The following is a 23020-nucleotide window of genomic DNA, read 5'->3' on the forward strand; positions in this document are numbered from 1 at the left end:
GATCCATGAACTCAAAGACAAATCATTGAAAATAATTCAGTCAGGGCAGCAAAAGGAAAGGAAAGAGAGAGAATATAGAAACTTTAGGGACCTATGGGACATCATAAAATAGACCAATAGGTGCATTGTGAGTATCTCAGAGAGAGAAAAGAGAGAATGGACTAGAAAGCTTATTCATAGAAATAATGACTGAACACTTACCAAATATGGAGAAGGAAATGGACATCTAGACTCAAGAAGCCCAAAGAACATTAAATAAGATGAACCAAATTAAAAAAAAAAAGAATACCCTACACTGAGACTTAATCAAATTGTCAAAATTCAGACACAAAGAGAGACTTTTAAAAGCAGCAAAGGAAAAGCAACTTGTCACATAGAAGGGAGCCACCAAAAAACAATCAGTGATTTCCCAGCAGAAACCTTGCCGGCCAGAAGATTATGGTATGACATATTCAAAGTGCTCAAAGGAAAAAAAGCTGCGAACCAAGAATACTACACCTGGCAAACTATCCTTCAAATATGAAGGAAAGATAAAGAATTTCCAGACAAACAAAAGCTGAAGGACTTCATCACCACTAGACTCATACAAGAAATGCTAAAAGGATTTCTTCAAATTAAAATAAAAGTGTACTAAATAGCAACACAATAGTATAAGAGATATGAAAACCTTGGTAAAGGTAAATACATACACAAATTCTGAATTTTGTATTCCTGTAATGGTGGTAGGTAAATAATTTTTAATTCTAGTGTATACATTAAGAAACAAAAATACTAAAATAACTATAATTTTAAAATATGTTAAAAGATACATAGCATGAACAGAAGTAAATTGTGACAACAGTAACATAAGGAGGGATTAGGAGAATTTACAGGGTGGAACTTTTGTATTTGAATTTAAATTATTAGCTTAAAATAGACTCTGATAGCTATGAGATATTTTATGTAAGCCTCAAAGTAACCATAGAGACAAAATACCTGAAGTCACACAAAAGAAAAATCAAGACATAGCAATAAAAAAAAAATCAACAAAAAAAAAAAAAATCAACAAAATACAAAGTAAGATAGTAAAAGAGGAAAAGACAAGCAAAAGAATTACAAAACTATCAGGAAACAAGAAAATGGCCATAGGAAATCCTTCCCTATAAATAATTACTTTAAATGTAAGTGGATTAAACTCCTCAATGAAAAGACATAGAGTGGCTAGACAGATAAGAAAACAGCACCCAAATACCTGCTGTCTATAAGACACTCGATTTAGATTTAAGGTTACACATAAGCTGAAAAACAAGAGATAGAAAAAGATATTCCATATAAATGGTAAACAAAAAAGAGCAGAAGTGGCTAATCTTATATCAGACAAAATAAACTTTAAGGCAAAAACTGTTACAAGAGACAAAGAAGTATATTACATAAAAATATCACTCTACCAGGAAGATAGATAGATAGATATCACACATATACATACATACACATATACATAAACACACACTCAACATCAGAGCACTTCACCATATAAGTAAACATCAACAGAATGTTTACAACAACTGAAGAGAAAATAGAGAACAATAAAAAATAGAATATTTCAATACCCCACTTTCAATAATGGATAGAACATTTAGACAGATTGATAAGAAGACATATGACTTGAACAACACTATAGACCAAATGAACATAACAGATATACACAGACAATTCTAGCCAACAGCAGAACACGTTCTTCTCAATTATCCATTGAACTTTCTCCAGGACTGATCCATATTAGGTCACAAAACAAGCTTTAATAAATTTAAGAAGATTGTTACCTTTTCTGACCACAATGGAATGAAACTAGAAATCAGCACCAGAAGGAAAACTGGAAAATTCACAAGTGTGTTGAAACTAAACAACACACTGTTAAGCAATAATAAGCTCAAAGAAGAGGTCAAAAAAAAAATTAGAAAAATACCTCAAGACAAATAAATACAACATACTGAAACATATAAGATGTAGCAAAAACAATGCTAAAAGGGCATTTTATCAAGATAAATACACTACAAATGAAGAAAGATATTAAACACCCTAATGCTACAGCTCAAGAAAAAGAAAGAACAAACTAAGGTCAAAGCAAAAGAATGGAAATAATAAAGATTAGAGAAGAAATAGAGTATAAAAAATTAATAGAAAATAATTAAACTAAGAATTAGTTCTTTGAGAAGATAAACAAAATTGATAAACCCTTAGCTAGACTAAGAAAAAAAGAAGACTCAAATAAAATCAGTAATGAAAGAGGGGACAGAACCACAGATGCCACAGAAATAAAAGGATTAAAAGAGACTGCTATGCATAATCAAACACCAACAAACTGGATGACCTAGAAGAAACTGGTAAGTTTCTAGAAACATACAATCTACCAAGACTGAATTATGAATATATAGAAAATATGAGCAGACCTGTAACTCATATAGAGATTGAACCAGTAATCAAAAACCTTACAACAAAGAAAAGCCGAGGACTAGATGGCTTCATTGGTGAATTCTACCAAACATTTAAAGTAGTATCGGTGCCAATCCTGTTCAAAGTCTTCCAAAAGATTTAAAGGCGGGGGAGAGCAATTCCATATTCATTTTGTGAGACTACCCTGATATCAAAAGGCAGACAAAGACACCACAAAAAACAAAAAAACTGCAGACTGACATCCCTGATAAATACAGATGCAAAAATCCTTACTATTAATAACAAATTTAATTCAGTAGCACATTAAGATTATCACACACCACAACCAAATGGAATTTATCTCTGGGTTGCAACAATCTTTCAACAAATGAAAATCAATTAATGTGAGCCACCACATTATCAGAATAAAGGATAAAAATCACATGATTATTGCAATAGATACAGAAAAATATTTGACAGATTCAACATTCTTTCATGATAAAAACTTCCCAACAAACTAGGAATAGCATAAAGGTACCTCAGTATAAAAAAGGCCATAAATGAGAAGCCCACAGCTAACACCATACTCAGTACTGAAGAACTAAAGCTTTCCTTCCAAGGTCAGGAACAAGGTAAGGATGCCTATGTTCACCACTTTTAGTCAACATAGTACAATACTGGAAGTCCTAGCCAAAGTAAATAGATAAGAAGAGGGAACAGAAGGCATCCAAATTGGAAGAAAAGAAGTAAATTTGTCCTTGTCTGCAGATGACATGATTTTATAAATAGAAAACCCTATAAACTCCATTAAAAACACTGTTAGAATAAACAAATTCAGTAAAGTTGTAAAATACCAAAATCAGTTGTGTTTCTATACACTAACAACAAACTATTTGCCAAAGAAATTAGGAAAACAATTCCTTTACCATAGCACCCAAAAGTTAAAAGTCTTTTTACTAAGGAAGTAAAAGGCTTACATACTTAAAACTACAAAACTGACCAAAAAAAAATAAAAAAATAAAAAAAAATATGCACAAATAGAAAGACAGTTTGTGGTCATGGATAACACAACTTAATATCGTTAAAATGTCCATACTACCCAAAGCTATCTACAGATTCAACGAAATCCCTATCAAAATCTCAGTGGAAACTTTTTTTTTTTTTCAGAAATAGGATAAGCAATTCTAAAATTCACATGAACCAACAAAATACCATGAATAGCAAAATCAATCTTGAGAAAGAACAACATAGCTGGAGGCATCACACTTCCTGATTTCAACATATATTTCAAAACTGTAGAAATCAAAACAGTATGGTACTGGCATAAAGACAGAAATATAGACAATGAACCAGAACAGGGAACCCAGAAATAAATTCATGCATGTGTAATCAACTGATCTTTGACAAGGGTGCTAAGAATACATAAAGGGAAAAGGATAGTCTCTTCAACAAATGGTGTTGAGAAAACTGGATATAGATATTAAAAAGAATGAAATTGGACCCTCATACACAAAAATTAACTCCAAATGGATTAGAGACTTAAATGTAAGACCTGAAATTCTATAACTTCTAGAAGGAAATATAGTGGAAATCCTTCATGGCATTGGTCTTGGTAATGGTTCCATGGATCTAACATAAAAAGCATTGGCAAAATTAGATAAGTGAGACTATATCCCACTAAATAGCTTCCGCACAGAAAAAAAACAATCAGCAGAGTAAAAAGACGACATAGGGAGTGGTAAAAAATATTTGCAAACCATGTATCTGATAAGAGGTTAATCTCCAAAATACATAATGAACTCCTACAATTCAATAGCACAAAAACTATTAATAACCTGATTAAATAAACGGGCTAACTGCTTGAATAGACATTTCTGCAAAGAATATATACATATGCCAACATTTGTTGTATATGGCCAGCAGGTACATGAAAAACTGCTTAATGTCACTAATCATTATGACAATGCAAATCTAAACCATCATGATATATCATTTCACACTGCTATCATCAAAAAAGCAAAAGTCAACAGTGTTGGTGAGGATGTAGAGAAACTGAAACCTTTGTACACTGTTGGTAGGACTATAAAATAGTGCAGCGGCTATGGGAAACAGTATGAAGTTTCCTCAAAAAGTTAAAACCAGCAATCCCACTTTGGGGTATTCATCCAGAATAACTGAAATCAGGATCTCAAGGAAATTTCTGCACTTCCATGTTCATTATAGCACTATTCACAATAGCCAAAATGTGGAAACCATAAATGTCCATCAACAGATGAATGTATTAAAAATATGTGGTGTGTACATTCAGTGGAACATCTGTGTGTGTGCTCAGTCACTCAGTCGTGTGTTGCTCAGTTGTGTCTGACTCTTTGCGATCCCAGACTGTAGCCCACCAGGCTCCTCTGTCCATGGGATTCTCCAGGCAAGAATACTGGAGTGGGTTGCCATGCCCTCCTCCAGGGGATCTTCCCAGCCTAGGGATTGAACCCAGGTCTCCCGCATTGCAGGCGGATTCTTTACTATCTGAACCACCAGGGATGCCCAAGGGAACATTTACACCCTTTACAGCCTTAAAAAATAAAGAAACTCTGTAATACGAGACAGCATAGATGAGCCTTGAGGACATTATACTAAAAAGGCATTATGAAAAAAGACAGTCATGAAAGACAAATACTGCGTGATTGCATTTATGTGAGGTACCTAAGATAGTCCAGTTCATAGAATCAAAGAGTGGAATGGTGGTGGCCAGAGACTGAGTGGGGAAGGAAATGGAGAGTTTCTAATCAAATAACATAATATTTTAGTTAAGCACAAAGACTATATCCTAGAGAACGGCCGTACAACATTGTACCTACAGTCAACAATACTGTATCACGCACTTAAAATTGGTAAAGCCGGTAGAGCTCATGTTAAGTGTTTTTACCACAATAAATGTTTTAGGAAGAAAGAAGGTAAAATGATACACAAGAGTAATTCATTCCTAATTGTTGTGTAAGATAGTGGGGGGAAAAAAAAGAATGAGAGAGAGAGGTGAAGATAGGAGAGACATAGCCCAATATCACAGCTGTGGACATCTCAAAAAAAGAAAGCCATCGAAGTCAGGATCTGTAGTCTGACCTGCACTCCCCCTGGCTGGTGGCAGTCCTCCAATGCCTGGTTTCAGTCCCCTGGCTCTGTAGATGGAGTGCCATCTTCACCAGTCTTGATATTGGCAGGAATCCCTTTGGTCCCTCCCACTTAGCCGCTGGAGAGATGAGGTATGTATAATCTTGCTTGTCACTCTGCCTTTTGACCCCAAGAAGAAAAGGTCCTGGTCTGTTAGTCTCCTAGTTCACCTTTCTTTCAGGTTTATTATTCATCTCTGAGATGCAGAAATGATGGTTCCACTACCTAGTCTCCAGGAGATCATATTCTGATATCACTGCTCTCTGTGAACCCACCATAAAATGCCAGATCTAGGACGGGTTTCCTCTCCCTTGCGAAGCTCACACATTCTAACAGTGAGTGCTTACCCCGCCTTTGTTTTTAAGCCTTGGAGCCAAGTGCCGCTCTAAGCCCTTTTCCATTTCATCAAATTGAATCCTTTCCCTGTCCTATTTTCCCTATTTCCTGCCCATCATCTTGAGCATTCCTGACTGGCCAAGATTTGGGCCCCAAAGGTTCCCACTTTCAATGAAGAGGGCATGGATAGATGTTGGTGAGGTTACAACAGGATGATGTTCAGGCAAATTGCTTACCCAACCTGAACCTTGCTTTTCCATCTGTGAAATGGTTGTAAGACTTACCCTGCAAACTTCACAGGCTTATTATAGGGCTCAAATGACATGAGAAAGTACTTTGAAAACTGAACTGCTCTACACATATAAAGCTTTGTTTTATTTTTTCGAAAATAGTGGTTCAAGTTTCTTAAGTGGGGCTTTGCAGTATTAATCTTACTTCCATGGATTTAGCCATTTCAAAACCACTCAGAGCTCCTCTTCATATTTTTCCTTCAGTTTCTGAAAACAACCACTTCTTTTATTTACTCAAAGACCATAACTCCAGTTGAAAAAGAAAGCTTCTCTTTACAGTGTAACAAGGTTACAATTTAGATACTACTAATGTTGGAGTCTGGGGCCCTGTCTGTCACCAATCAGGTGGAGATGTGGACATGGAGATGTGCCCACATCCCCCTTCAAGGAAGGACTTGCTGCAAGGAGTGGGGAAGGTGTGCCTCAGCTTCAAGAGCTGCCTGGCCCAAGGCCACACCCTCCCCAGTACAGCCCACATCTGCCCCGTGACCCAGAGAGACGAGGGAGAAAGCCCAGTCATCCTGGCCTGACACAGTATACTGATGGGCAATACTCAATCCAGAGCCTCCCAGTTGGTCTGGCTAAGGCTTGGTAGGACTACACTGAACTGGACTTCTCCTTCTGCTCAGGTCTGCTAGCTCTCTTTCCTTCATAGGTACTGATCCCTAATGAATATCTTGTACCCCAAATTCCATCTCAGCATCTACTCCAGGGTACCCAATCGGTGACAATTGGCTACCATGCACTGAAAGGGCAGGATGGGACTGGGGGAGGGGTATGTTTACTGCCAACAAAGGGAACAAAAAAAGCACAGGAAAGGTAGAGGGGAAATCTGAAATAGCACTACTGTACAGCCTCGGACAGCTCCAGCCTAGCAATGACTGGGTTACCCAGTGTCTAAGAAACTGTAACCGTGATAGGTGGAAATCTGCTACCACCAAAATCTCATAAGGGACGCAGTATCATCCAGCCTTATTCAGGGCATCTATCTCCTCACCTCAGTCCTAGGCATAACATGATTTGCTGGCCTCAGCCTAAGGCACCGAAGGCTGACTTCTCAGAAAATGCAAATATTACTGGGTACTATACAAAAACCTCAGTTAATATCAAGATTAGCCAAATTATCTAAATGTTAGTCAGGGTTTTATGTTTCAACTACCTTTAAATGTGCAGTGAAAGAAAAAGTGGCATTTTCTGGAACTCAATGTTTTCTTATTTCATTCGGAAAAACGGGTTTAAAGGCTGAGATTTAGTCTGGTGGGGGTTAGAGATTATACATAGTTTCAGTAGTCACAGGAGCCACTGAAAATCCTACAATAAAAGGTAATCTCTGAAAATGAAAGTCTGTCATCTGCAATCCACCAAACCAACCTCCCCCCACCCCAACACACACACTAAAAACTCCTCACTGGCTTCCCACTCCTCTTACAGTAAAGACCCCAGCCTTATGAGGTCTCACCCACAGAGACTGGCCCCTAACTCTTTCCCCAGCCTCACCGCACACTCTCCCTTCCTTGTTTCCAGTGTTTTCCACCCTGCAGCCACATTGGCCTTCTTATGGTTCCTTAGGGCCTCACACATGCTATCCCCTCTGCCTGCAGCTCTCCCACCCAAACTGTCACCTATTAATGACGACTCACCTTTAGTTTCCAACTCAACCATCGTCAGTTCCTCTGGGAAGCTTCCCTGGCCCTGCATTCCGCATGTAGGATGGATTCCTCAGTGGTACAGTCTCACAGAATCACACTCAGTTTTTTCAGGGCATCTATCTCATCATCTCATTTGGAATTACACCCTCACATCTGTGAGATTTATTTGGTCGATTATCTCCCCACTTAGACTGTAGGTTGCAGGAAGGCAGGAATGGTGTCCCAGTTTGCTCTCCATCTTATTCCTAGATCCCGGCACAGTTCCTGGCAGAAAGCAGGCACTCAATTTGTCAAATAAGTGGATAAACAAATGTTGAAATGAATGAATGAGTGAACAAACAAGGAAAATGAGAGAATTTCTCACTTTGGTTGGGTGACTTGAAGTTTCTTGGGGTTAAAATGTAGAAACAGGGAGTTAAAAGCAGAGGGTGTTGGGTGGGAGATAGATGTACATGCTGACAAAAATCAGAGAGACTTTCTCCCTAACTGGTGGCAAAGAGGAAGAGTAGGGCTGGGGAGGCAGCAAAGCACCATCAGAAGTCACAACATAGCTGCCAACCTTTGGACCAAAATACCCAAGTGCCAGACCTTAAAGTAAATGAAAACTATTCACTTTACCCTCAGGAGAAAATGCTATGGAATTAAAGTTGGAGTATATTCTTGAATTGGATTTTCTTCTCCAGGGCCCTCAAGCTAACCTGAAATCATTTTTTAAGACCATTCTATTTAAACTTTGAAAATGAAGCATCTGCCTTTTAATGGAAAAACTACTTATCATTGTAAAGACAGCACATGATGTTCTTGGCTCCTTTGGTCTCCAGAAAAGGAAACTCAGATATCTCCCCAGGTCCCCATTGTACCTTGAACCCCCTATGTCACCAAAACAGGTCAGATTAACAGCTAACTTGATTTTTTAATAATAAGTAGAATGTACCACCTCATCCAGAGAATACTAGGCAGGACAGTCTACACAGACATACCTGCCTCTCAAAAGTCTCAGGAGACTTAAGAAGCCAAAGTTTGAAGGGCCGCCTATAACCAACCTCAAAGTCACTGTATTCAGACAAGAGGCCAAGTTTACCAGCCACTCAAAGTTCTGTTCCTGAAAAAAACACTGACAATCAATTAATCAAATATTCTTACTTGGCACAAGTCCCTGCTGTGACAGACACAGTGAAGAGAGGTCCCTTCCTTAAGCACACTATAACCCAACTGAAGAACTAAGATCCGGAAGAACTAAGAAATTGGTCAGTAGCACAAGGCACAGTATATGGGTGTCAGCAAGTTCAGATAGCCCATAGCCAACCACGCTAAAGTCCATCGAATATTAACTCTATGCCAAGTGCTTTACATCATTTTCTCATTAAATCTTCAGAACCCCATGAGATAACGTACAATTACAGTCTCCTGAGATGAGTTGAGTAAGGTACCCAAAGTCTCATAAAAAGCAGTTTCAGGCTCAGGTCCATCTGATTCCGAAGCCCTTGCTCAGGACCTCTGAGAACCTGAGGCTTGCAGAATGAAGGGAGTGGGAAAGCTTGAGGTGGGCATGGATGGCAAGGCCTGATGAGGAAGGAGGCTGTGAGCTAGATCTTAAACAGAGGCAGCCCTGAGACAGACGGGAGAAGGAGAAAGGTGGGTGTGCGGTGTACAGGGCACAGGGAGGAGACAGGAGAACAGGGACAGAGAACAGAGCAAGGTCAGCTGCTTGGATACAGCTGGTCTGGGGTGCGGGATCAGTGAAGAGATCTGCCTCGTAGGCCACAGTAACATGCCCCAGCCTTCTCCTTTCTTGTAAAATACTGTATTCTTGCACAGAAAGACTGGGAGAGGGAATGGGAAGAAGAATCAGATGGAAGAATCTGGGAAATCTGGCTTTTCCTTTGCCCTCGTCTTGCCCACTCCTTAGCCTCTCAATACAATATCTCAGGTATTCTAACCATCCAGCCCAGTGTGCATTCTGAGTGTTTGGAGTCCTATATCCCAAGAGGGGCAGCAACTTGGTCTGAGGTTGTCAGATAAAGCCAGGCTTGTTCCAAGGGGAACTCCTACAGGCTGTGGGCTCTGAACCAGGAGGGTGGGGATGTGTGTGTCAGGCTATGTTCACTCCCAGGCAGCCTGCCTGGGACAGGGGGACATGTTCTGTGGCATAAGCGGTTTCATGCTTAAGCTCTACCATCACTACACACACATCATTTAACAAAGTCATGCCCTCACCATATAGCCTTTCGTTCATTTATTTGTTAATTTGCTCATTCAACAGGTAACTACTGAATGCTCATTTTAAGCCAGGGGCTGTATTAGGTGTTGGGAAGAGACAGAGTTAAACGAGATGTGGCCCCTGACTTCAGAAGCTATACACTGTTGTTAATGGTGGGCATTGGTGACAGATAGTCAGGCAACAGTAACTGTATGAACGTTGGGATAAAAGGAAGCTCAGGAGGCTCCATGAGACTCCAACTGCTTCCTCTGCAAACTGTCTGTCTTGTTCATTTCCGTACTCAGCACCCATTACTGCGCCTGAAATACAGTAGGCACTCGGTAAGCTTTTAGTGAACCAAATGAAGATCTTACTGGGGCTGACCTCCAATCTGCCTCTCTGTGACTTCTCCCTATTGGCTGTAAGCCTGACAATTGGCATCCTAAGCCTAAATGAAAAGAGATGAGGATACATGGCAATTCTTCCAATAGGTCATAGTATGCTAGGATTGGGACACTGTCTGTATCACTTCCATCCCCTACCAGACCTCATGTCCCCATAGTTGAGGTCATTCATGAAGCACTTGGGCCTTCATGCTCTCCTGATTCCTCATCCTGGATGTTCTTTTAAGAAGACACAAGCTGGTCAGCCTCGATTAAAACTAAGGAATCAGACCTTGACACAGAACCTTGACAGCTCCAGCTGGCTCAATGGCAGGGAGCCAGCTCCTTCTCTGAGATAATGGGCTGTGGAAACAGCAATCTTGGTTTTAAGTTGTGGCTTCCCACACCACCAGGGCCTCTTGCAGGCCCTGGGGCCCCAGGGAGGCAGTCATTCTAGAGGAAGCTGAGAAAAATGGGGAGTGAAGAAGTCCTGGGAGAGACTGAGAAATGACTCTGCCTTAAGGGCCAGGGGCAGGGGTGGTTAGTGGCCTTTGAGGCACAACCAGCATATGAGCTAACAGGAGTAGGAGGGAGCTGTGAAGAGGTAGCCAGGAGGTATGAGGTGACTGCCCCCTCAAGTAACACAGACTAAGTAAGGTCCAGTAGGGGCCTGGCCACCACCTCAAACCTTCAGCCAGAGAGCTCCTCAGAATCAGACCAGAGTGGTCTTGGGTCAAAGCCCTCCATCTGGGTAGCAGCAGAATAAGGTCAGAACCAGGAGTATTTTTTTTCCTCCCAGTTTCCACTCTGGAGTTTTTTTCTCATCATTGGGCTACCTCCCAGATATGGCTCTCATGGGAGAGTTCTTGGCCTGTCATATCCTGAAAATTTTCCTTCACAGATGACCCCTGCTTGTCATGCAGGGCTGGGCTTTTTTCCTTCTGATGGATGGCTTTTTGAACCATCCAGTGCCAGCTGTTTCCCTGTCTCCATCCGTTCTCCTCCCAGAAAAGATGGAGTAGGAGCTTCAGTGGCCACATGAGGCCTTGTGACCCTGGGGAGGAATGACCGGCGGCCTGGGACTCAGCCCAACAGCAGACTGCCCAGGGGCAGTGGGCACAGGCCTTGGCATCTGGGCATGCTGATCTCTTTCTCCAGAGAGGGCAGTGTGGGGGGAGGAGGGGGTGGAATCCAGCGACTTCTCAGGCCCTAAGAATTCCTGCTCTCCCCCTCAGTCTGACCCTCGTTTTGCCCGTCTGGGCCGCGGCAATCCCCACGGGCAGGGCAGTGGGGGAGAAGGAAGGAGAGGCGGGTTTGCTAGTTTGCTTGGCCAGGCACCAGGAGTGTGAGCCTGCCCTCCCCCGCAGACTGTCTCCACTCGCTCCTGTCCCCCTCTCCGCCGGCCTGTCCCTCCGGGCTGCTCGAGCCCCACTGCTGCTGTCCCCAACCCGCCCCGCTAGCAGGGCCAAAGGGCGGCGTGACTCACGGCGCTGCCACCAGCCCACGGCTTGCCCGAGGCGTATAAAGGCTGCCGGGGTGAGAGGCGGCAGAGCCTTGCCGGACCCGGTCCGAGGCGCTCAGGGCATGGCTAGAGGCGCGGAGCGAGGCCGCGGGGGCGCGGGCTGGGGGCTGCGCGGCGCCCTGGCCGCGGTGGCGCTGCTCTCGGCGCTCAATGCTGCAGGCACGGTGTTCGCGCTGTGCCAGTGGCGCGGGCTGAGCGCTGCGCTCCGGGCGCTGGAGGCGCAGCGGGGCCGGGAGCAGCGCGAGGACAGCGCCCTGCGCGCCTTCCTGGCGGAGCTGAGTCGCGCCCCTCGCCGGGGGCCCGCGCCACCCCCAGACCCCGCGAGCGCCGCGCGCAACAAGCGCAGCCACGGCGGGGAGCCTGCGCAGCACATCCGTGCTGAGAGCCACGACATGCTGATGATGATGACCTACTCCATGGTGCCGGTAGGCGGGGTCTCAGCTCCCTCTGACGCCCCCGCCGGGGTGGGCGGCCGACAGTGAGGGAGAGAGCCTCAGACATCCTCTCCTCCTCTGGCCAGATGGTGCGGTGCCCTGGGGAGGAGTCCTGGGTGTGAACCCGCTGGGAAAATCACCTTGGCGAGCACCTTAGCCCATCTGGGGTCAGTTTCCTCATGTGTTAAACGGGGGAGGGGTGAAGGGGTAAGTCTTCCACCTCTGAGGTCGTTCAGACTGCAGATAAATTAGGGGATAGGCAATGTTCTTAAGAGCCTACTTCCTAGCTTTGAACACAGGTTTTCACCTTCTGGTGTGACAGGAGCCGCAGCGGCCCGAGCTCTGCCTGTGAAATTCGTAGGGGGTCCATGAGAGCACAGACGTAACATTTCTGGAAGAGCGCAGACTTCTGTAAAGTGATTCTTTCACTGACATCATCTATTGGTCTGGCTTTTCACCGGGCCTCGGCTTATCCCACCCAAGACTGCCAACCTAATAGTTTCGGTTTATGTGAAAACAGCCCTAATTTTACCAACCCCTGGGACCTTTTTGAGGGGAAACTTACTCTTGGGTACCAAGTGGTTACAAATAATGGAAATCAACATAGAGCATCTTTGTTAAAACGCAGTGTCAAAGCTGGGGTTTATCATGTGGGCTCCAAGAAGTCTATCGTTTCAGTCGCTCAGCTGTGTCTGACTCTTTGCTACCCTATCGACTATAGCCCACCAGATTCCTCTGTCCATGGGATTTTCCAGGCAGGAATACTGGAGTGTGTTGCCATTTCCTTCTCCAGGGGTTCTTCCCGACCCAGGGATTGAACTCACCTCTCTTACGCCTGCTGCATTGGCAGGAGGGTTCTTTACCACTAGCGCCAGCAGGGAAGCCCCCAAGAAGTCTGTGGAACCTCAGAAAATGTCGGAGTGAGCTCTTCACAGGCTCATGCATCTAGGGAGAGTCCAAAGCTTTTCATTAGATTTTCAAAGGCCACTGTGCTCCTCAAAAATGATTTCAGAAACACTGATCTTAAAACAAGTTGTTAAAGTAAAGCCTCAAAAATCTTTCTTCCAGTTTTAATTTCATTTGTTTTTGCTGATATTAGCTCAATAATTATCTAACAGTTACACTTGGATCACGTTGCAGTTCCCCATTCTATTTCATTATCCATTACAGCTGTGATGAATATTTTACTTTACAAAGATTTCAGTTGTCATCTCAAGTCAAGTGTGAGCCATATTTTGGAATCCTAGGTGTTTGAAGATAAATTCACTTAATCCTATTATCATAGAAGCTTTTAAATATCTTACATGAGCTGAAGTGCTTTCATAACTACATGAAAGTACTACACACTTCAAGCACATCTTTTGGGAAAGATCACATTTTTCCATTCCTGAGTTCATTTTTTTTAACCCACATTATCATTTAAAAAGCTGGACCCAAGCAAAAATTTCCGAAAAGGACCTCTGTAAAGTGAAGAAATCTCTTTAGGGAAATTCACTCTTTCTCTTGGCTCTTCACTGTGCATTTTTAGGGGTTTGTTAAACCATCCAAGAAGGTTGCACCTGAGTATCAACATTTTATATTTTTAATCCTGCTTTTAAGAGGCTTATGTATCCAGATTACATTCTGTTCATCATTAATCCAAGATAATGCAGACACTCATATCTGTGTCAGTATGAAAGCTGATTTAACTACCACTAGCTGCTCTGTAGCAACTCAGAGAACAGACATTACATTACATTTATCTGGATGAGAAGCACTTGAAGATTATCCCCAAGTCATCCCCCACTTGCAATGGGTGTGACCTTTAGGAGTCACTGAGGGACTCTCCATGTAGGCCAGGAGAAAGTCACCATCATAGTCCTCTTGGGAGTAGTTCCCAAACAGTAGACTTAGGGGTCACCTGGGAACACATTAAAAATGCAGATTTCAGGGTCCCAACCTCAGACTTGTAGAATTATAATCTCCAGAACCAGCTTCCTTAAGTCCCCTGACCTACCCATCTCCCACCCTTCCAACCCCTTGGTGAGTTTGATACAGGTGGTCCAGGTGCCACACTTTGGGAAATGCTCCTCTAGACCACTGCTTCTCTAATGTGCATATGAAGATCTTGGAGATCTTGTAAAAATGCAAATTCTGATTCAGAAACTCTCAGTTGGGGACTGACGCTCTGTATTTATATCAGGCTCCCACTTATATTGTTGCTGCTGGTCTGAGAACCACACTTTGAATAATTCCATTCTACAGCAGTGGTTGTACAGTGAAACCATATAGGGAGTTTAAACATGACTGATGCCTAGGACCCATCTCCCAGAGATTCTGAATTAATTGTTAGGAGTGAAGCCCAGGGGCGGGTGCCCGCTTACCAACACAAAGGGCCTTGGCATGCCTTCCTGATGATGGTCAGTTGTATTAAGCACCTCACTCTCACCAGGTCTCCCTTGAGGCCTCTGCTTTAGGCAAAGGAACAAACTTAATGGTGAAAAGCTTTTTACATACTTTATTGTAACAACACTCTCACCATTCACCCTAGTAGATTTCCCTCATCTTTACTCTCTCTGTTTCTCAGAACGGAGAATTATTCACATGAGGAAACAATTTTTAAAAAGAACTTTCTCAGGGCATGTAGAGTTGGACATGACTTATCAACTGAACAACAAAAGGGCACCTGAGTAGAAAAATTGCTAGGAGGACTATTAAAGATGTAGTTTACAGCATGGAGGTAAGTGTACCAACTTCTCATGGTTGAAGTCTACACTTTACCTCACCTTTTTATATAGCGCCAGTAGGTCTTCAATGAGAGTGAGATCAGAGGTCCCCTCACTACTGAAGTCCCATGTCCTGAGAGATCTCAGAACAAAGAAACTGTATGCAGACTAATTTCAGCATTGCAAAAAGTCTTCCAAAAATGGCTCATTTATCCAAGATGAGCCTTCTCAAGCCAACCAATACTTCTAAGTTCTATGCTTTTGGCTGAAAGTACTTCAACTCAGCATGTTAATTCTGGTTAGCACAGTCTGACCAGAAACTGATTGGCAGCTGTAAATGATTTTATTAAAAGGACAACATAACTAATTATTACTTAAGTACAATTAGTTTGGTTGTTATTGCTTAGTCGCTGAGTCATGTCCGACTCTTTTGTGACCCCATGGGTGGGCTGTAACCCACCGGGTTCCTCTGTCCATGAGATTCTCTAGGCAAGAACACTGGAGTGGGTTGCCATTTCCTCCTCCAGGGGATCTTCCCAACCCAGGGATCGAACCCACGTCTCCTGCTTCTCAGGCAATTCTCTACTGCTGAGCCACCTGGGAAGTCCATTAGTTAGTTTGGTACAGCCATTAAATCTTTAAAAGGAAGTGAGGATTTTGGAGAAAAGTAATGAAAGGGGCCCTGGGTACCACTGAGCTATACCAGTAATGGGAACCCATCTGCCAGGAGCTCCTTCAAGAGATGTTGGTGCTGTATAGTCTCCACTCCCTCCCACTGCTCTTCTCACTCCTCCCTGCATCAGTTTCTCTCTTTTATCCCATTCTTCAAGTCTCACCCTTATTGATGTTCTGGTAGCTTTATCATCCTCCCTAAAATCTTGGGTCAAGCACCCAGTAGGAAGGAAGTTTTACTACTCATAATGTGTGCCTTAACAAGTTCTAAATGGATCAAAAGTTTACATTTAAAAAAATGAAGTTCTAAAACTGTTAGAATAAAATATGAGTAAGTTCATTTTTAATCTTGGAAAGGGAAATGAGAACTATAACTCAAAAGCCAAAAGCAAACAATAAATGAGTAAATTTAACCACATTTAAAAAGCACACACAACAACAAAAACTGCATGACAATTATAAAAACAAACACATACACCATTATTAAAGGCAAATGATAAACTGTAAAGAAATATTTGCAGCTCATATCATAGGTACAGGGCTGATCTTCTGCATATATTATGTATGCAGATTATATATATGCAGAAGATTTATGCAGCAGTTCTAGAAGCTGTTTAACAAGGTAAGAATTTAATAGGGAAATCTGCAACAGAAATAGGAATCCAGTAGGAATATGGAATGCATAGGTCTCAGGAAAAGAAATGCAAATTTATCTTAAAAACACAGGAAAAGAGCTCTTGATTTAGAAATGCAATTACTGCTCCAAAATATAATTCTTACCTTTCAGAATGGCAACTGCAAAAGTTTGACAACATATTCTGTTGGGGAAACTGAAGGGAAACGGACTTGCTCTTATACTGCTGTTTGGAATGCAAAATGCTACAGCCCATAAGGAAGGCAATTTGGCAATACCTTTGGATAACAAATAGGTTTACTCTCTCACCCAGCAATCTTGCTTGTGGGAATTTATCTTGCACAAGACTTTGTCATCTATGAAATGACATATGCACATTGTTATTCACTGCAGAATATTGGTAAAAACAAAAGACTAACATCCTTTGTCCACTACAGGACTAGTTGAATAAACTGATGTATTTATCCACTGGGATACTAGGTAGCTATAAAGCAAGAATGAGTAAATTCTCTATGTTCAGCTATTGGAACAACCCCCAAGATATATTTTTAAATGACAAAAGTGTAAGGAAGAAGGGGAAAAATAAATGACATGAACAACATTACTTACTTAGGGAGGGTTGGGATAAGGTGGGCATGAGCCTTTCATTGCATAGCTCTGTGCATTATTTTGACTTTTGAACCATGTGATTGTGTTACTCGTACTGTGAGTGAAAAGGCTGTAAGCCCAAGGTTACATGGCAGCTGCCACTGTGCTGGGGGCCGTAGGGCACAGTAGGGACTGTGCCCACCCAAGGTTCATGTGCTCCGTCTACAGGGGAGGTTTTTGCTGATGGTTGCTGTACATGAATGAGAGCCTTGTGTGTCTGATCTTTTGATTTTTGTCAAGAAAAGTAAAAAATCTGTCTTTTTATGTGAAATCTCTTGGTTTTTAACTATTGACAAAAATTTTCTCAACATGTTTTTTTATTTGACTGACAGTGTGTTGGCCAAACAACACTCACATTGTTAGGGGCTGAGTTAAGACTTGGTTCTGAACAAAATGGCTTTATTTAGTTCCACCACAACCCCCACCCCCACCACTGATTTCCCAGCCTAATTTTGAAAGGATAGTGGAATCTGTGTCATTGTTATCATTATTGGTGGTTAAGTGGAGTTGGTTTTTTGCATTTCATTTGGTTTGGTTGGTTTCATTTTGTTTTGGTTTTGGCTGTCTCTGAACATCAACCGTAGGGGCTTCTCTGGTGTCTCAGTGGTAAAGAATCTGCCTGCCAATGCAGGAGACGCGGGTTTGATCCCTAGTTTGGGAAGATTCCCTGGAGAAGGAAATGACAATCCAGTCCAGTATTCTTGCCTGGGAAATCCCATGGACAGAGGAGCCTGGTGGGCTGCAGTCCATGGGGTCACAAAGAGTTGGACACAGCTTAGTGACCAAGTGTGAGCACGGAACATAAACTCTACCTTCAGTGGATGGAGATTTCCTGTCACTGAGGCTTTTCAAAAGCATTTACTGTGGGCAGATCTCATGGAGGAGATTCCAGCTATGTTAACTAGTAATGCATTGTAGCAAACAGCTTTTCATGATGACCACTCTGAGGTACATGGATCTATACATTATCGTGTTTACAGGGGACAAAAGTCACATTACCATAGTCACAGCTTCTGCTTGCATGGATGCTGTATCTCCTTGAAGGCCTTAGCTTGGTCATGGCAGGGGTTACCTGCCTTTCCCACCCCTTGAACTGGGTCACTTCCATGGTGTAAAAGCTGAGAATTTAGATCAGGAGTCAACAAACCGTGGCCTAAGGTCAAATCAAGCCTGCTATTTGTTTTTGTGCAGCTTGTGACTTAATGATTTTTACATTTACAAGTGGATAGGAAAAAAATACGTGGAACGGTATTTTGTGACACATGAACATTGTATGAAATTCAAGTTTCAGTAACTATAAATAAAGTTTTATTGGCATTCGTCCATGCCCACTTGTTTATGTATTGTCTGTGGTTGCTGTCACATGACAACCACAGGATTGAGTAGTCACACCAGAGACCATATGACTCACAAAGCCTAAGGTATTTCCTATCTTGTTCTTTACAGAAAAGTTTACCGACCTCTCATGTAGACAGTGGTCCATGGGATTGGAGGACCCTAGGCATTGTACCTTTGAAGAGCTAAGCTACTAAATCAGGGTTGTTTAAGCAGAGTGTTAACCTTGGGGTTTAAGCCCTCCTGCAGGAGACAGAGTCCAGGACAGAGCTGCGCTGAGAGTGGTTTCACTCTAGAGGAAGGCAGTGGGACTGAGCCAGCCCTCAAGCCGTGTTCCTTCTAAGCTGACTTCCCAAGTCTGGAGTGGATAATGTTAGAATAGCCATCCCTTTAGCCTCATATCTAGGCCTTGTTTCAAACCACATCTATTCTGTTCAGTTGCAGGGGAGAAACTTATACCCCAGTAGGTCCTATCGTATAAACTGGGCCCTGATGAGAGCTTAGAGGCCTGACAGAGCAGAACAAAATAAGACAGGGTGGCCAAAGCAATAACCCACATGTGGAGCCTGGTTGTGGCTGGAGAGGGGGGCTGGTTCTGTGGCCTTTCTCATAGCAGCATGTGCTCATGGGCACTTGGGATGTCACACGTTAATTTACGTGTCAGAAGCCATGTCCAGGTATCAGTTAAGGGTAAGAGAGAACTTGAGGCTACATCTCAGCTAAGACTGTGTCTGGTCCAGGCTTGCCTTCACATGATGCTGCTGCCCTTAACTCTGGAGACCTGGAATTCCTTCTTCTTCACGGGCAGGTTCCCAGGCAAATTCTTTCTCCCCTATGCTTCCCTGAAGTACGTTACAGCAGTAAATAGTATGGACCTGGGAATCAGACAGATTCATCCCGGGCCCACAGCTTGGTAGCTGGGCAACTTTGGGCAAGTCTGTTAACTTCCCCCAGCCTCTGTTTCCTCCTCTGTAAGAGGTGAGATAATAATATTGAATATGCACCTCATAGGGTTGTTTGGAAGTTTAAGGGAGATGATGTAGGTAAAGGACAGCGCCCGGTATAGTCAGACTTCCAGTAACTGTTCATTGTAGCTGTTGCTGAGATTAATCGCTGTGAGTTTATCATGTAGCCCTCCTTGCCCCATGCCCTCAGTATCTTGTTTCTGGCTTTACTTTTTATCTTCAGTCTCTTCAAAATGCCGAGTTGTCTGATCATATGTGCTGTTATCAGCTGCTGCTTTGGGATCCTATTTTGCCTTTTGAAGCCTAGGGTAGCTCGCACCAACCTAAATCATCTTGTCATTGAAAACAAAACAGAATTAGCCTTGATGTGGCTTCTTCAACAGTTCAGGCTTTCCCGGGGCCTCACCCCTGCTTCATGGCCACTGATGACGAGGTTTGACACCCACGAGGAGAGTCATCTTCACCCCATTCTGAGCTACTGGCATAGTTCTTGTGCACTCCTGTCGATTTCTGTTGATGGCAGTTCTGAAAAAAAGTTCTGGATGCTTTCATTTGGAAGATTGACAGAATGTGAGTAGAAGGTAGAGAAAAAAGCTTCTAAGAAAGGGGAACAATTTACTTCTTGGGGTGGGCAGTCTCATGGTCTCCAGGATATGGGTACCCATGTGGGAACTACCAAAATAGTCCTAGATCTTATAAGACATAACTCATCTGGGGAAAAAAGACATTTTAAAAATCTACATTCTTCAAACTCTCCTTCCCTCCCTGCCTCAGAAAAATATCCTTGGCCAAATCTAGTTGACATTCAAGCTTAATTTACATGCATTTTATCTACAGACTAAAGGTCATGTTGTGTAAAACAAGCTGAAGCTTTTAGGTTGTAATTCTGCTACAAAGGGAGCATTTTTCAGTCCATCAGTTGCTTTTTTTTAATGTAGCTCTTTGAGTTGTAACAGCTCTATATTTTAAGTAGATATAATTTACTTCTAGATTAACTGAAGTTCAGACACAATTTTCTTTACTGAAAGGTGGAGTTAAAAGAACGAAGCCAACTAAAGATCACTTAAAATGCAATTTGTGGAATTGTTCAGAATGCTATAAGTAGAGTAACCCCATCTTCCGGCCACTCAGAAAGTTTCTTGTGTTCATCAAAGTGCTGGGAATTTTGGAGATGCTGCATAAGCTATATGTAAAAACTGTGAAGGACTTGGAAATGCGTTGTGGGTAAATGTACCCAAGCTAAAACAATGAGCTAGCAACTGCAAAATAATTCCCCAGTTTTTAAGTGACTCAGTGCTTTTGGGGTCTGGAATCTTTTCACTCAAAGGTGGAAAATGCCTTCTTCCTATAGGCAACACTTGAGGTCCTTGGAATCCATCCCTCTAAATAGGCAGGCCTTTAGAGAAAATTCTTTTACAGTGAGCATCAGGGCAGTGACAGAGAAAACCAGTCCTCACTCAAGTGATGAAGGAAGGTTTCGTGGAGCAGACAGAACTGGAAATGGATAATGAAGGGTTGATGAGATTCGAGCAGGCAAGGAGGGGAAATCAGTGCAAGTACAGTTAATAACTTGAGCCAAGGTCTAGGGACAGGAATGAGCATGGTTGCAAGGCTGAGAGAGCAAGAAGCTTTCCTACACTGAGGAGTTTGGGCTGTGGGAGAGGAATTAAGGTGGCCACAGGAAGCTGAGAATGAATCTGATGAGCAATTGGGAGAATTTTCCATGGGGCACTCATGAAGGAAGCGATTTTATAGGACTGATCTGGCTGTACAATACAGGAAAGATTGCACCAGGAAGAGATGAGAGGCAGGAAGAAAGCTAGGAAGTTATTGCCTTAGTCCAGGCAGGAAATGATTCTGTCTAGCTAAGATGATGATATCAGAAATGGAGAAGATCTATAGCCTAGAAATACCACGAAATAAGGATAAATTGAACTTGGGAACTAATTGGACATAAGGAAAGAGAAAGGAGCCACCTGGTCCACATCCCTCCAAAGATGGTGGAGTGATCAGAATTGAGGAAACTGTAGTGGGTTAGTTTAGATGTGAGAATGCTGCATTTATTTTGAGAATGAACATGAGATGAAAATAGAGGAAAAGGGGAAGGAAAACAAGAATGAAAGAATATTCAAGGAAAAGAGAATACCCTTCTTCCAAGAACTATGTGTTCTCCATCAGAGAGGTCTTTACAAGTCTAAAAAGTAAAAGTCAGTTCCCAAAGCCTATATAATGACCTCTAGAAAGAATGTTATTTCCCAGGTAGTCATTTTTATGGTTCATGGGTTCAAACCATACATATATGCTGGGTATTGAATTTAGGGAAGTCAATTACACTAAGCATAATTTGTAAATATTCATGTTCAAGGTGAACTCACGCATTCATTCTTCCGTTGATCAAAACTTTTTGAACCCCACAGAAACAGCATGTCTGTCAAACCAACAGTTTCATCCAGCCAATGTTCCAATGTTAACAACATCCACAACTGTTGTGGATGAGTATCTCAACCCAGCTGCTACTGCTGCTGCTAAGTCATTTCAGTCATATCCGACCCTTTGCGACCCCATAGACGGCAGCCCACCAGGCTCCTCTGTCCACAGGATTCTCTAGGCAAGAATACTGGAGTGGGTTACCATTTCCTTCTCCTGTCAACCCAGGGACCTCCTCTAAATATTTTCTGGACTAACCTCTCATAGCTATTCCTTGTGCAGAGGGAGGAGGGGGCTGAGCAGGGAGTAGCTTGACAAAACATCTTCACAAATGTTTTTGCTTATGTACAAAGAATGCCAAAGGGCAGAGTTTGGGATAATGGATTAATTCTTTGTCCATCCCCCCAACACTGGACAAGTTACTTAACTACCATTTATGTATACTTTTCTGACTATAAGGTGAAGATAAGCATACTTAGATAAAAATCAAAATTATCTGAAGATGCTTGTTGAAAGGAATAATGGGTGCACAGAATATTATTATTAACAGTTAGTGAAAGATTATTCCAGCAGCACTCCTGCTTCAGAAAAATCCATTAGAAGCCTGGGGGAGACAAGAGATTCTTAGCTCACTTCAGAACACTCATCTCTTCCACCCATAACCTCTTATGCACTTATCGTCTGTATCACACAACTAAAACTCTGTTTGTGTACAGTTTTGGTCTCTAATTTGTCATCTCTAGTCACCTTTGTCTCTTTAAATATATCTCACCACTCTGCTACACCATTAGCGAGGTATTTGATGAATATCTCTTCACTGATACATGCATCTACAACTCAGCAAGGGCAAATATAGACTAAGATATCTGCCAGTTTCTGAATCTAGTTTCTTTACACATGAGAAGTTTTGGAGATGAGTCCTGGAGTATTGTTTAAAGTCTTTTCTAAGAATTCTTGCTATCCATCAAATAGGAGTTTGTGTCAGGTATTGGTAAGACTGATTTAGCAGGCCTGCTCTACCTGTTGGAGATTCCTTCATTCATTTGACATGTAGTTACCTACTATATCACAGGCACTACCATGGGTGCACAAGAAATAGTATAAGCAAACCATGCGAATCCCTGTCCTGTTGGGGTTTACATTCTGGGAGGGTAGCGACAGACAAGAGCCAAGGCAAAGAAGTAAATTCCCTGCAATATTAGAAAGTGATAAGTGCTATGAAGAACAATAAAGAATTGTTGAG

General features: G+C 42.3%; 1 protein-coding gene across 2 annotated transcripts in view; it reads left to right on the top strand.

Moving 5' to 3' along the window:
- Positions 1-11836: 11836 nt before the first annotated feature.
- Positions 11837-23020, top strand: part of GLDN (gliomedin) — a 56535-nt gene continuing 45351 nt past the window's right edge. For both annotated transcript variants that reach the window (XM_043920557.1, XM_043920558.1), the window contains exon 1: positions 11837-12382. In XM_043920557.1, the coding sequence (XP_043776492.1) occupies positions 12020-12382 (363 nt within the window). In that variant the 5' untranslated portion in view covers positions 11837-12019. The remainder of the gene's footprint in view (positions 12383-23020) is intronic.

Source organism: Cervus elaphus, chromosome 12, assembly GCF_910594005.1.
Source record: "Cervus elaphus chromosome 12, mCerEla1.1, whole genome shotgun sequence".
Lineage (NCBI taxonomy): Eukaryota > Metazoa > Chordata > Mammalia > Artiodactyla > Cervidae > Cervus > Cervus elaphus.